Source organism: Puntigrus tetrazona, chromosome 7 (genome assembly GCF_018831695.1).
Source record: "Puntigrus tetrazona isolate hp1 chromosome 7, ASM1883169v1, whole genome shotgun sequence".
Classification (NCBI taxonomy): domain Eukaryota; kingdom Metazoa; phylum Chordata; class Actinopteri; order Cypriniformes; family Cyprinidae; genus Puntigrus; species Puntigrus tetrazona.
In genome coordinates this window covers 7566432-7578445 of record NC_056705.1, presented here as the reverse complement: position 1 = coordinate 7578445, position 12014 = coordinate 7566432, and the positions used below count along the sequence as shown (strand labels likewise).

At 43.3% G+C, this 12014-nt stretch overlaps 2 protein-coding genes across 2 annotated transcripts in view; one reads left to right on the top strand and one right to left on the bottom strand.

The window, feature by feature from the left end:
* Positions 1-278: 278 nt before the first annotated feature.
* On the bottom strand, positions 279-3160 carry ino80b (INO80 complex subunit B). Its single transcript, XM_043244732.1, is given in 6 exon segments — positions 279-984; positions 987-1287; positions 1525-1697; positions 1779-1945; positions 2494-2686; positions 2818-3160. Coding segments are annotated over 6 exon segments (1035 nt in total). The 5' UTR covers positions 2861-3160; the 3' UTR covers positions 279-826.
* A 450-nt stretch (positions 3161-3610) lies between these two features.
* aadat (aminoadipate aminotransferase) overlaps positions 3611-12014 on the top strand; it is a 13422-nt gene continuing 5018 nt past the window's right edge. The window contains 12 exon segments of the mRNA XM_043244284.1: positions 3611-3640; positions 4730-4828; positions 4906-5074; positions 6056-6188; positions 7069-7143; positions 8030-8112; positions 8114-8240; positions 8562-8627; positions 8777-8859; positions 10556-10652; positions 11510-11571; positions 11731-11795. Of these exon segments, the coding sequence (XP_043100219.1) occupies positions 4762-4828; positions 4906-5074; positions 6056-6188; positions 7069-7143; positions 8030-8112; positions 8114-8240; positions 8562-8627; positions 8777-8859; positions 10556-10652; positions 11510-11571; positions 11731-11795 (1027 nt within the window). The 5' untranslated portion in view covers positions 3611-3640; positions 4730-4761.

Below are 12014 nucleotides of genomic sequence, written 5' to 3'. Positions count from 1 at the left end.
TATTCAAATTCAGTGCAATGTTTTTTTTTTACAAAATCATTTACAGAGAAATGGCTTGAATTCAAAGTGGTTTTAACCATTTAAACAAATTCATTTTCACGATTAATTAATTCTTTGTAAATAATTTGCGTTACATTTTAAACCGGTCAAGATGTGTTCATTAACATTAGTTGTTGCATTTTGAAAAAAACTAACAGCGATATTATTTTATAAACTTACGTCGACCTGGATTGATAATTGCCGTAAAAAGCGACACTTTTATGAATCCGGTCATAAAATAAATACAAGGTTCGCAAGAGGTTCTTTATTTCAGACTTCTCACAAAAATAAAAAACCTTTTATGTTTTAACGAGCCTCACTCGTTAAACGAGCAGAATGAATGAGTTATGAGATATTACACGTACGTTTCAGTTTTTACAGAGCGATTTATGTTGTCCCTCGAAAGCTATTTTTGCGCGCAGAAACGTAATCTTCACGATGAGCCGTCACGTGGGACTGAATTCGGTCAACGCTTCACAACAAGTCAAATTAGTTCATATTAGCTCAACATTAACACGCATTTCAAACGTATGCATGTATCTTTATATTTATATTACACCTGATACAAATGCTCGTTTTAAAAGAGGCTTTTGTATCAGAGCTTATATGCACGCACACACACACATACATGCGTGTGTGTGTGTGTGTGTGTGTGTGTGTGTACTTCAGAAAGCCCAGTATTACCAAACAGAACCGTACCGTAAAGCGCTGCCGCTTGCGTTTTCTTAAATCGCACTTTGAACGCACAGAATAAAAGTTAGCACGATTTTACTCAAAGACTCGCGTTTCAAGCCACTTCCTGCACCGGCGCCAGGTTCTTCCTGTAGCACTCCAGGCTGCAGAGCGGCGTCCCGGTCCTGGAGCAGCGGTACTTCTTGAGGTTGGAGCAGCCGGAGACGCCGCAGCCGAGCGGGGCGGGGGGAGGCGGCGGGGCCGGAGGCGGCGGGGCGGGATCCCGGCCGGGTACGAGACGGCGGCGCCCGCAGCCGTGCTGCTGTACCTCACCGTGGGCAGCTGAGCCTGCTTGGACCTGCGCTCCTTCAGGCTCTTGATCTTGGCCTTGCTGGTCTTGGTCAGTCTCTCGATGGTCTGGTTCTTGTTCTCCTCGGCTTTCTTGGCGGCCTGCAGGCGTCTCTTGCGCGCGCGCTCCTCGCGTTTCTGCATCATCTCGGCCGTCAGCTCCTTCTCTTTGTAGCCCATGGGCAGCTCCAGTAAGGGCTGGCTCTGCTGCTTGTGCAGAAGCGCTTTCTGTTCAGACCGAGGAGAAACGCTTCAGGAAATCAGCAACTACCCTCTTTCAATTTTGCCTGACTGAGTACCGCTCATCTCTCGCTCGCTTACCAAGGGTGCGTTTGTTTGATAAATAAATACAATAAATGCTGTAAAATTGTGAAATATTATTGGAATTTGTTGGAACTGTTTTCTGTGCGAGTATTTTTTAAAATGTAATTTATTACGTTTGGGTGTGTGTGTTTTATCCGGCACCTGTCTGGCTGTGAGCAGAGACTCGTCGATCTCTTTCTTCAGCTCTCCGTTGTCGTCCAGCTCTCCCTTCTCCAGCGCGTCCAGCCATCGCTCCTCCTCATCCATCGGGCCGCCCAGCAGCGAGTCCGCGTCCACGTCCGGCACCGGAGACGGGTCCAGGTTGCTGTCTTCATCTGGCAATACCAACAGAAACGCGCGCGTTAACGCCGGCGAGCGGAAAATAACGCGAGCGCCATTTGAAGCGGTGGAGTCACCCAGCCAGGCTCTGTACTGCTCTATGGGAACCCCCTCGGACGGCGCGTCGTCGTCGGAGTCCTCTTCGTCGTCGTCGTTGTTGTCGTCCTCCTCGTCGTCGTCGCTCTCCACGTTGAGGGGCGACACCGAGCGCAGGGAGTCCGGGATCACCGTGAAGGTGGGCACGCTGGAACGGAGCGTTCAGGGTTATATTCAAGCGCTTTACAGCTGTGATAAATCATGCAATTTTAATCATTGTGTTATTAAACACAGGCCCAGATCTTTATGTGACCTCAAAATAATCATGCATTTGCCAATTTGGCTCCAAAAATTACTTTTGTTATATAATATATCCTTATGCATTTTAGTATATTTGTTATTTCTTGGATGAGCTGCTGGTTTAATGCACACACGAACAAACACGCATTCCCTTTTGCCCTGCAGGATCAGATTTCTTCAGGTTATTATATTATATTACATTGTTTCGTTACAGTGTGAATTTAGTGGATAGCGTATAGAAACGGATCATGTTTTCCATCCACACAGAGATGTTTAAAATTTTCATTAAAATCCGCCCCATTGCATGTTTTGATTTAGGTTAAGTTTACTAATCAAAGGCCCTAGAACTGAACAAATGTATTGTTCTTCTTCTCGGTGAACTCTAATGCAACTTTTACCATCATTTACGAGAAGATCAATAAAAAAAGCTCTTGTTTAGCAAGTCCTCTTGCTGACCTCTTGGTGCCCAGAGTTTGTCCTCCCAGTTTGATCTTGAGCTTGAGCTGAGGAGGTTTCAGGAGCATCATCCCGGAGTCTGACTCCAGCGCCTCGGAGGAGAAACTGTGGCCATCATCGCGATGGTGCTTCTTCTTGTGCTTCTTGTGCTTTTTGTGTTTCTTCTTGTGCACGCCGTAATCGTCGCCGCTGGCTACAGGAAAAACACCAACAAGAGCATACTTGATTAGAAAGAAGAGTCATGCTAAACAAGACTGCTCAAAAAGACACGTGGCTGAAGGGTAGCTCGCTTTTAACGCTCTCTTCTTTATAAACGAGTCTTACCAGCGAGAAATCTGGGGTGAATCATGTCTTTCCGTTTCCCCATGGACACGCAAATGAGTCTGACCTTTATTAATCACCACGACAATAAAACATTTTTCCAGCTGCAGACCGGGTCGGATGAACGCAGACGTTGCTAATTCACGCACAAATAGACCGTTGACTAAATAAAAACGTTCGTTTAATAAACCAAACCCTGTGAACGAACAATGCGTTCGGTAGTAAAACGAAATATCGAGCGTGACGCGTTAGTAACACAGCTAAACCTCCGTAAACTTTATTTTCTCCCTTAGCTTTCTAGCATTGTTTACAATCGCGCGTCCTCGCGGCAAAGCATTGTGGGTAACGGAGTTCGCGTCGCATCTCGGTATAATGGGGCCGTCAGTTTTCATAGATATTTCTATTCTTTTTCCATTCATTCTTAATAATCTGCATTTTGTTATATTGCTACAGAATAAAGCAAAACACACTTATAAGCCGCCAATTTATACTTATTTACTTGTTATAAATGTTCTTGCGTGAAAGCGTAAGTGATATCATGTGATACTTGTTACTTTTCTCAGCGAAGTTCAAGGGTTGGCCAATCAAAATCGTTTGTGATTGTTGGTGAGCATCAAGGGTTGGTTTTCATTTGCGTCTCTAGTACGCATATGTAATTAATAAACCCAATCGAACATGTTTTTTAGCGAATACAAATCTCTAGAAATAATGAAAAGTGAATGTAGTTCAAGGCTTCGTTTCAGCGTCTGTTAAAGAAAAAACTACACGGTCCAGAAAGCATTGCGGGAGACGATCACCGGTACAGGAAGTCACGTGTCAAGACTCGGTAATATTCTTCAGAGGTTAGGCTTTATCACTTGTACCTTTTGCGTCAGGTATCGGCGTTTGAAGTTCTTTTAAAGATTCGTGTTATGTGTTGATATATATATATGTATATATAGGTGCTGATTGCGTTGATACGTTGCGCACGTCTTTGCTGGATTGAACTCTAGGCGGAACAACATTGAGTCCTGCGCGAGGAGCGTGGCAGTAATTCGTGATCTCCGTGCACGTGCTTCAGCCTGAAAATGAAGCAGAAGCTCTCAAAACGACGAGATTGTAACCCAGAAATTAACGCACACTGATTGAGCACGAATTAACCTAAATCGCTTAATCAAAAACTTGCATAATCATAATTGCATAACCAAAACACCTGTTTGCACACAAATTAACTTCCTGTTTCACAACCAATCACTTATTTACTTTCGCCTATTTAAGAATGCACGCATTTTACATTTTATTTTGTTGTGCAAAGGGCAACATTTTATGTCATATTTCGAAAATAATGCTCTGTTAACGGTCTACAGTGTAAAAAATACATTAATACATTTCATAACCAGTAGTGTATCTGGAACAAGTTCCTATTTACCAAGCTAATTAATAGACCATTTTACTTATTTTTCAAAAATAATACCATTCAATCCAGTCGTTGTGGATAACATAATTTAAAGGGTTTGGATTAAAGGAATTAGGATTGCTTCCGATTTATAAATTATTTCATGAGTTTAATATGAATTATCACCGCCGTTCCTTCTCTAAACGCTTTCATTGGCTTTGTGAATGTTTTTAGTTTTAGTTTTATCGCAATTTGGGGCCATTTACAGGGATCTTTTAATGGAGTTCAATAGAGTTTTTTCTATTATCATCATAAATACAGTTGCTTATAAATTATGATGCAAAATCCGTTAGCATTCATTTTAGAATTTTATATCATTTTGTGCACGAAAAACTTTGCCTTTTCTGTTTGTTAGCATATAATTTGGAAGCGATTTCTATCTAATAAGGATACTTTAATCACATTTTTACTCATGCAATATTTAAGCTGTTATATGCCGTTACAAATAAACTCCCACGACCGCTTTCATTCCTTCTCTAGAGTCTCGTTTTGCACGCTGTCCCCTCAGAAGCATGAACTACGCCCGCTTCCTGACGGCTGTGAGCGCGGCGAGGAAGCCGTCTCCTATCCGCTTGCTGAGTGAGTCGGCTTTCTATCGTTGCTGTGCTGTTCGCGGCCCCGTTCGTGGCCTGATCTGTGGTGTGCTTGCGGTCCAGCGGAGCTCCAGCAGCGCTCTCCCCCGTCTCTGATCTCTCTGGCCGGAGGAGCGCCGAATCCCGACACCTTCCCGTTCCTGGCGGCCTGCGTTCAAGTGAAGGGAGGAGACGCCGTGGTGCTGGACGAGCCGCTGATGAAGAGAGCGCTGCAGTACTCCGGCTCTTACGGGTTTGGTGTTTCTCCTCTGGTTGCATTTCAGCAGTCGGCACCAATATATGACACCAAACGAATGCTCTTTTTATAATAAATACGGCCGATATCGAAAATGTGTATAAATGCGAAAACTAATGGCAAAAAATTAAGATATATATGCATACGACTGCCTTATTTCAGATGCACGCAGAATTTTATAAAAAAAACGAGCTTGTTAATGCTGGCGGATAGTGGCCGTTATTTTGAAGCGGCGTTATTCGGCGAGCACCGCGACGTAAAGCTACCTACGCCTTCGGGGGGTTGCCCCACGTCCTCTGAAGCGCACCGATGGGTTTTTGCATCAAGAATATTCCTAGTTTTAAAACGATGACTTAACCTTTTGACCTCGACGCGCGTCGAGTCAGAAGTCGGCCGAGAAGCCGGTTATGTTGTCATTTTAAAACCAGGAATATTTCCGCTACAGGAACCCAGCGATCCGCTTCGGAGGACAGGAGATAACTCCCCGAAGGCCCAGTTAGTTTTACGTCTCGGCGTTTGAGGATGCATCCGATTCGCGGAGCTTCGAAATAACGGCCACTATCCGCAAACATGACCGCGTTCGTCTGAAAGTCATATACGCCTAGGATGGCTTCACTGGGCTCGTTTTCATTTTTGAGTGAACCGTACCTTTAATATGCACTAGCTGACTTTGTCGTGCATACGATAAGAAGTTTTCACGTGCGCACTGGACCAAATTTGTCGCCATGCCTATAATACGCGGTTTTCATGCCCATACGATATCCCTAATCTTACCCACTGCACAAAAAACTAGTCTATTTTTCCCTATGGTTATATTTATATTTTATGGTTATGGTTATATTTGCTTCGAACAAACTCTGATCTGCTGAGCATGAACTTTTAGCATGTGATTGGCTGCGGCGTTCAAATGCATTGTAAACAGAAACCTTTGATGCATTTCTTGGCGTGAAGTCCTGCTGTTTCTGTCTGCGCTCGCAGTGTTCCTGAGCTGCTCTCGTGGATGAAGGACCTTCAGAAGAGCCTCCACAGTCCTCCCACCGCCGGATACAGTCCAGAGAGGGGACAGATGGAGATGTGTGTCACCACCGGCAGTCAGGAGGGGCTCTGCAAAGTACATCCATTTATTAGCTGAGCCTTCCTCTAGAGGAAACGGCAGAGAAGTCGAGGGGCGATTCCCAGGAAAGACGTTCAACGCATCGGTGCAAAAGCTACAGTTAACAAAAAAGCTACTCAAAAATGAACAGATTAAAATGGTTTGAATAAAACTTAGAGCTGTCGAAATAAATGAGTAAATGAAAGCTGAAAATGTAAAATAAAAGTTAGTGCAAAATATCCATAATCTGCTGTGATAAGATTTCAAAAACGCATAATAACGTAAATGTGAACAATAATAAAAACGCTTGAAATAAAAAAAAATATTGTTTTAACTAGTTTCCAAGACATTTGTCATTTTTATTTAGTTGATGTACTAAAAAAAAAATAAATATATATATATATATATATATATATTTATTTATTTATTATTATTATTATTTATTTATTTATTTTAAATGACAGAAACAGATTCCAGTTATCAGTACTTTAAAACAGATGGTAAATAATTTAGGATAAAGGCTTAAAATAAAATCCTAATTGTCACCCACACATTTGGCTCATCTCTAATCAGGGCTGCTAATGTTAAAACTATTAGCTGCTTAAAATAAAATAAAATGTTAACTGCAATCAAATGAAACAAGCTTTTTTATTTAGTCTCGTTTGGTTAGTTGCATTTAATTAAACTTAATGCACTTAACTGACAGATAATAAAAACTACACCTTTAAAAAAATAAATAAAAATAAATTAGCCGAAACTAAACCGAAATCAGAACATAAATATAATTAAAAACCATAAAAAATAGCGGTTACGCTCTCTTCCTGTTTGCAATCGGTGAATTTTGTTTGTAGAAGTGATGTGCAATTATTCATTTCCGCTGCTCTGCTCTGATCGTCAGATATTTGAGATGCTGGTCGGCTCCGGAGATAACGTGCTCCTCGACGCTCCCACTTACTCAGGAACACTGGCCGCCGTACGAAACACTCCCTTCATCACTGTCTCTCTCTCTCTCTCTCTCTCTCTCTCTCTCTCTCTCTCTCTCTCTCTCTCTCTCTCTCTCTCTCTCTCTCTCTCTCTCTCTCTCTCTCTCTCTCTCTCTCTCTCTCTCTCTCTCTCTCTCTCTCTCTCTCTCTCTCTCTCTCTCTCTCTCTCTCTCTCTCTCTCTCTCTCTCTCTCTCTCTCTCTCTCTCTCTCTCTCTCTCTCTCTCTCTCTCTCTCTCTCTCTCTCTCTCTCTCTCTCTCTCTCTCTCTCTCTCTCTCTCTCTCTCTCTCTCTCTCTCTCTCTCTCTCTCTCTCTCTCTCTCTCTCTCTCTGTCTCTCTCTCTCTCTCTCTCTCTCTCTCTCTCTCTCTCTCTCTGTCTCTCTCTCTCTCTCTCTCTCTCTCTCTCTCTCTCTCTCTCTCTCTCTCTCTCTCTCTCTCTCTCTCTCTCTCTCTCTCTCTCTCTCTCTCTCTCTCTCTCTCTCTCTCTCTCTCTCTCTCTCTCTCTCTCTCTCTCTCTCTCTCTCTCTCTCTCTCTCTCTCTCTCTCTCTCTCTCTCTCTCTCTCTCTCTCTCTCTCTCTCTCTCTCTCTCTCTCTCTCTCTCTCTCTCTCTCTCTCTCTCTCTCTCTCTCTCTCTCTCTCTCTCTCTCTCTCTCTCTCTCTAATTCTCTCTCTCTCTCTCTCTCTCTCTCTCTCTCTCTCTCTCTCTCTCTCTCTCTCTCTCTCTCTCTCTCTCTCTCTCTCTCTCTAGCTCTCTCTCTCTCTCTCTCTGTCTCTCTCATTAGTCTCTCTCTCTCTCTCTCTCTCTCTCTCTCTCCATCTCTCTCTATCTCTCTCTCTCTCTCTCTCTCTCTAATCTCTCACCTCTCTCGTCCACAGCTGCAGCCTCTGGGCTGTAACATCATTAACGTGGCGAGTGATCATCACGGCATCATCCCTGCGCACCTGAGGACGCTCCTGGGCCTGGGGACAGCCAGTGCGAACGCACAAACCAGCGACCGGGGCCCCAAAAGTCCTCTACACCATCCCCAACGGGGGCAACCCCACCGGAGCCTCCATGACCGCCGAGAGGAAACAGGAAGTCTACGAGGTAAGCAGAGCTTTCCTGCTCAACAAGCGGAGCTTTCCTGCTAATTTTTATACTAAATAAATATATATATATATTCCAGCTTAGTTTAAGCCCTGTCTGTAAAAATGTAATTTATTCCATCTATTTTATTAAAAATAAAGCGCTAAAATGAATAATAATAATAATACAGTAAATGACGTTGCCTTGGAAGCTACCTAAAATAAATAATTTGAAGTTGATGTAGTAAAAGTTATTAAAACCTTTGAATTTGAGTTAGTTTTTCTGACCAATGACAAACAGCCAGTGCTGAATAAGCTTACTGTTGTGTTTTTTAATTCGCAGCTTGCCAGGAAATATGATTTGCTCATCATCGAGGACGACCCATATTATTTCTTACAGTTCCAGAAAGTGAGTAGCTCTGATTGATCACGGGGTGTGTGTACTGAGTGATAGATTAGCATGTAGCGGTAGTTACCCGCTGACCTCTCTGATAGCCTCTCTTTGTGATAAGATAACACCAATAAATCAGGCCTCCGCTCTCTCCTCTCTTCTTACAGCCGTGGGCTCCCACCTTTCTGTCCCTGGATGTAGACGGACGAGTCCTGAGGACAGATTCCTTCTCTAAGATCCTGTCTTCTGGGTGAGTGTGTGTGTGTGTGTGTGTGTTGTTGAGCTGGAGTATGGTGTGTGTGTGTGTGTGTGTGTGTGTGTGTGTTGTTGAGCTGGAGTATGGTGTGTGTGTGTGTGTGTGTTGTTGAGCTGGAGTATGGTGTGTGTGTGTGTTGTTGAGCTGGAGTATGGTGTGTGTGTGTGTGTGTTGTTGAGCTGGAGTATGGTGTGTGTGTGTGTGTGTGTGTGTGTGTGTGTGTGTTGTTGAGCTGGAGTATGGTGTGTGTGTGTGTGTTGTTGAGCTGGAGTATGGTGTGTGTGTGTGTGTGTTGTTGAGCTGGAGTATGGTGTGTGTGTGTGTGTGTTGTTGAGCTGGAGTATGGTGTGTGTGTGTGTGTGTGTTGTTGAGCTGGAGTATGGTGTGTGTGTGTGTGTGTTGTTGAGCTGGAGTATGGTGTGTGTGTGTGTGTGTGTTGTTGAGCTGGAGTATGATGTGTGTGTGTGTGTTGTTGAGCTGGAGTATATGTGTGTGTGTGTGTGTGTGTTGTTGAGCTGGAGTATGGTGTGTGTGTGTGTGTGTCTTGTTGAGCTGGAGTATGGTGTGTGTGTGTGTGTGTGTGTGTTGTTGAGCTGGAGTATGGTGTGTGTGTGTGTGTGTGTTGTTGAGCTGGAGTATGGTGTGTGTGTGTGTGTGTGTGTGTGTGTGTGTTGTTGAGCTGGAGTATGTGTGTGTGTGTGTGTGTGTTGTTGAGCTGGAGTATGGTGTGTGTGTGTGTGTGTGTGTTGTTGAGCTGGAGTATGTGTGTGTGTGTTGTTGAGCTGGAGTATGGTGTGTGTGTGTGTGTGTGTTGTTGAGCTGGAGTATGGTGTGTGTGTGTGTGTGTGTTGTTGAGCTGGAGTATGGTGTGTGTGTGTGTGTGTTGTTGAGCTGGAGTATGGTGTGTGTGTGTGTGTGTGTGTGTGTGTGTTGTTGAGCTGGAGTATGGTGTGTGTGTGTGTTGAGCTGGAGTATGGTGTGTGTGTGTGTGTGTTGTTGAGCTGGAGTATGTGTGTGTGTGTGTGTGTGTTGTTGAGCTGGAGTATGGTGTGTGTGTGTGTGTGTTGTTGAGCTGGAGTATGTGTGTGTGTGTGTGTGTGTGTTGTTGAGCTGGAGTATGGTGTGTGTGTGTGTGTGTTGTTGAGCTGGAGTATGGTGTGTGTGTGTGTGTTGTTGAGCTGGAGTATGGTGTGTGTGTGTGTGTGTTGTTGAGCTGGAGTATGGTGTGTGTGTGTGTGTGTGTGTGTGTTGTGTGTGTGTGTGAGTATGGTGTGTGTGTGTGTGTGTTGTTGAGCTGGAGTATGGTGTGTGTGTGTGTGTGTTGTTGAGCTGGAGTATGTGTGTGTGTGTGTGTGTTGTTGAGCTGGAGTATGTGTGTGTGTGTGTGTGTGTGTTGTTGAGCTGGAGAATGATGTGTGTGTGTGTGTGTTGTTGAGCTGGAGTATGGTGTGTGTGTGTGTGTGTTGTTGAGCTGGAGTATGGTGTGTGTGTGTGTGTGTGTTGTTGAGCTGGAGTATGGTGTGTGTGTGTGTGTGTGTGTGTGTGTTGTTGAGCTGGAGTATGGTGTGTGTGTGTGTGTTGTTGAGCTGGAGTATGGTGTGTGTGTGTGTGTGTGTGTTGTTTAACTGGAGTATGATGTGTGTGTGTGTGTGTGTGTGTGTGTGTGTGTGTGTGTGTGTGTGTGTGACAGGTTAAGGATGGGGTTTGTCACCGGACCGAAGCCGCTGGTGGACCGTGTGGTGCTGCACATCCAGGCCTCTACGATGCACACCAGCTCCTTCACTCAGGTCAGATTCTTCTACTCATCCTCCTGCCCTGCCTGCGATACACAGCTGAAAAAACACGCGCAAAGTGTGTGTGTGTGTGTGTGCGAGAGAGGAGGAGGTGTGTTTGGGCTCCCAGCAGGGAGCGGACCAACGTGAACTTTAATTATTCTCTCAGCGTGAATCTCAGGAGAAAGAGATGCAGCGAGAAAAACAAGTGTGACGTTCACAGGTCCTTTAACAGCGGCGAGACTCACGGGCCGTTCCCGCTGCGATGGGTCGATTCAATAAAGAAGTCATTAAATAAATATATATATATATATATATCGTATATTAATAAAAGTATATTAATAAAAAAATAAACAATCTTAATCTAGACAGTAAAATAATTTTACACATTAAATAAAGTAATTATTATAATTTACTGTAATTGTTTTATGGTGTATCTCTGGTAGGATGACTAGCAAAATAATATTTCAAATTAAGATTTCAAATTACTGTAAGAAATGCTGTTGAACAAATATTCAAATATAATTTAATGTTTTTATAATTGTATAGTATTTTAATATATTATTAATAACGATAATTTCAGTGCAGTCAAATCATTAATTGCAATTAATCGCGTCCAGAATACATTTTTGTTTACATGTGTATTTATTATGTATATGTACTGTATATACATGTATATGCATAGAACTATATATATATATATATCTATATGTATGTATATATATGTATATGTGTATATAACACAAACACATGATACATTGCCTGCAAAAAAAACCCCATCATGTTTCTCAAACTGAAGTCCAAATCAAATAACCAAAGCTCTCTGGCTGGCCGTGTCTTGTAGTTATGTCTTTATTTTCCTGTGTTTTCAGCTCATGGTGTCTCAGCTGCTTCACAGCTGGGGTCCAGAAGGTTTTCTCAAGCACATCGACGGGTGAGAGTTCAATCTAATGCATCGTGCTTTTAAATAAATAACTGCTTAACTATATTTCCTAACCGTGAACCTTCCGTTACGCCTTTGGCCAGCTTCTTTATTTTAATTTTTCAATAAAAGCCGAGGCGTGCGTATGCCGTTTGTGTTTCTCTTCCTCAGGGTGATCAAGTTTTACAGATCTCAACGAAACGCCATGCTCTCCTCGGCAGAGAAATGGCTCAAAGGTTAGATGTCTTATCGATCATATTAGTCTCGTGCCTCTGCGTTTTAACATCGACAGCCAGCGTAAGGCCTGATGTGGAGTTTAGAGTTGAAATGATGCTGCATAGAACTAAAACGAAAGGCAGGAATTCACGATCGCTGCTGATTTTGTCCAGAGTCCAGAGTACCGTGTTTAAAGGAGTGCGTGGTTCACCTACAAATAAAGACGCTGAAAATTTATC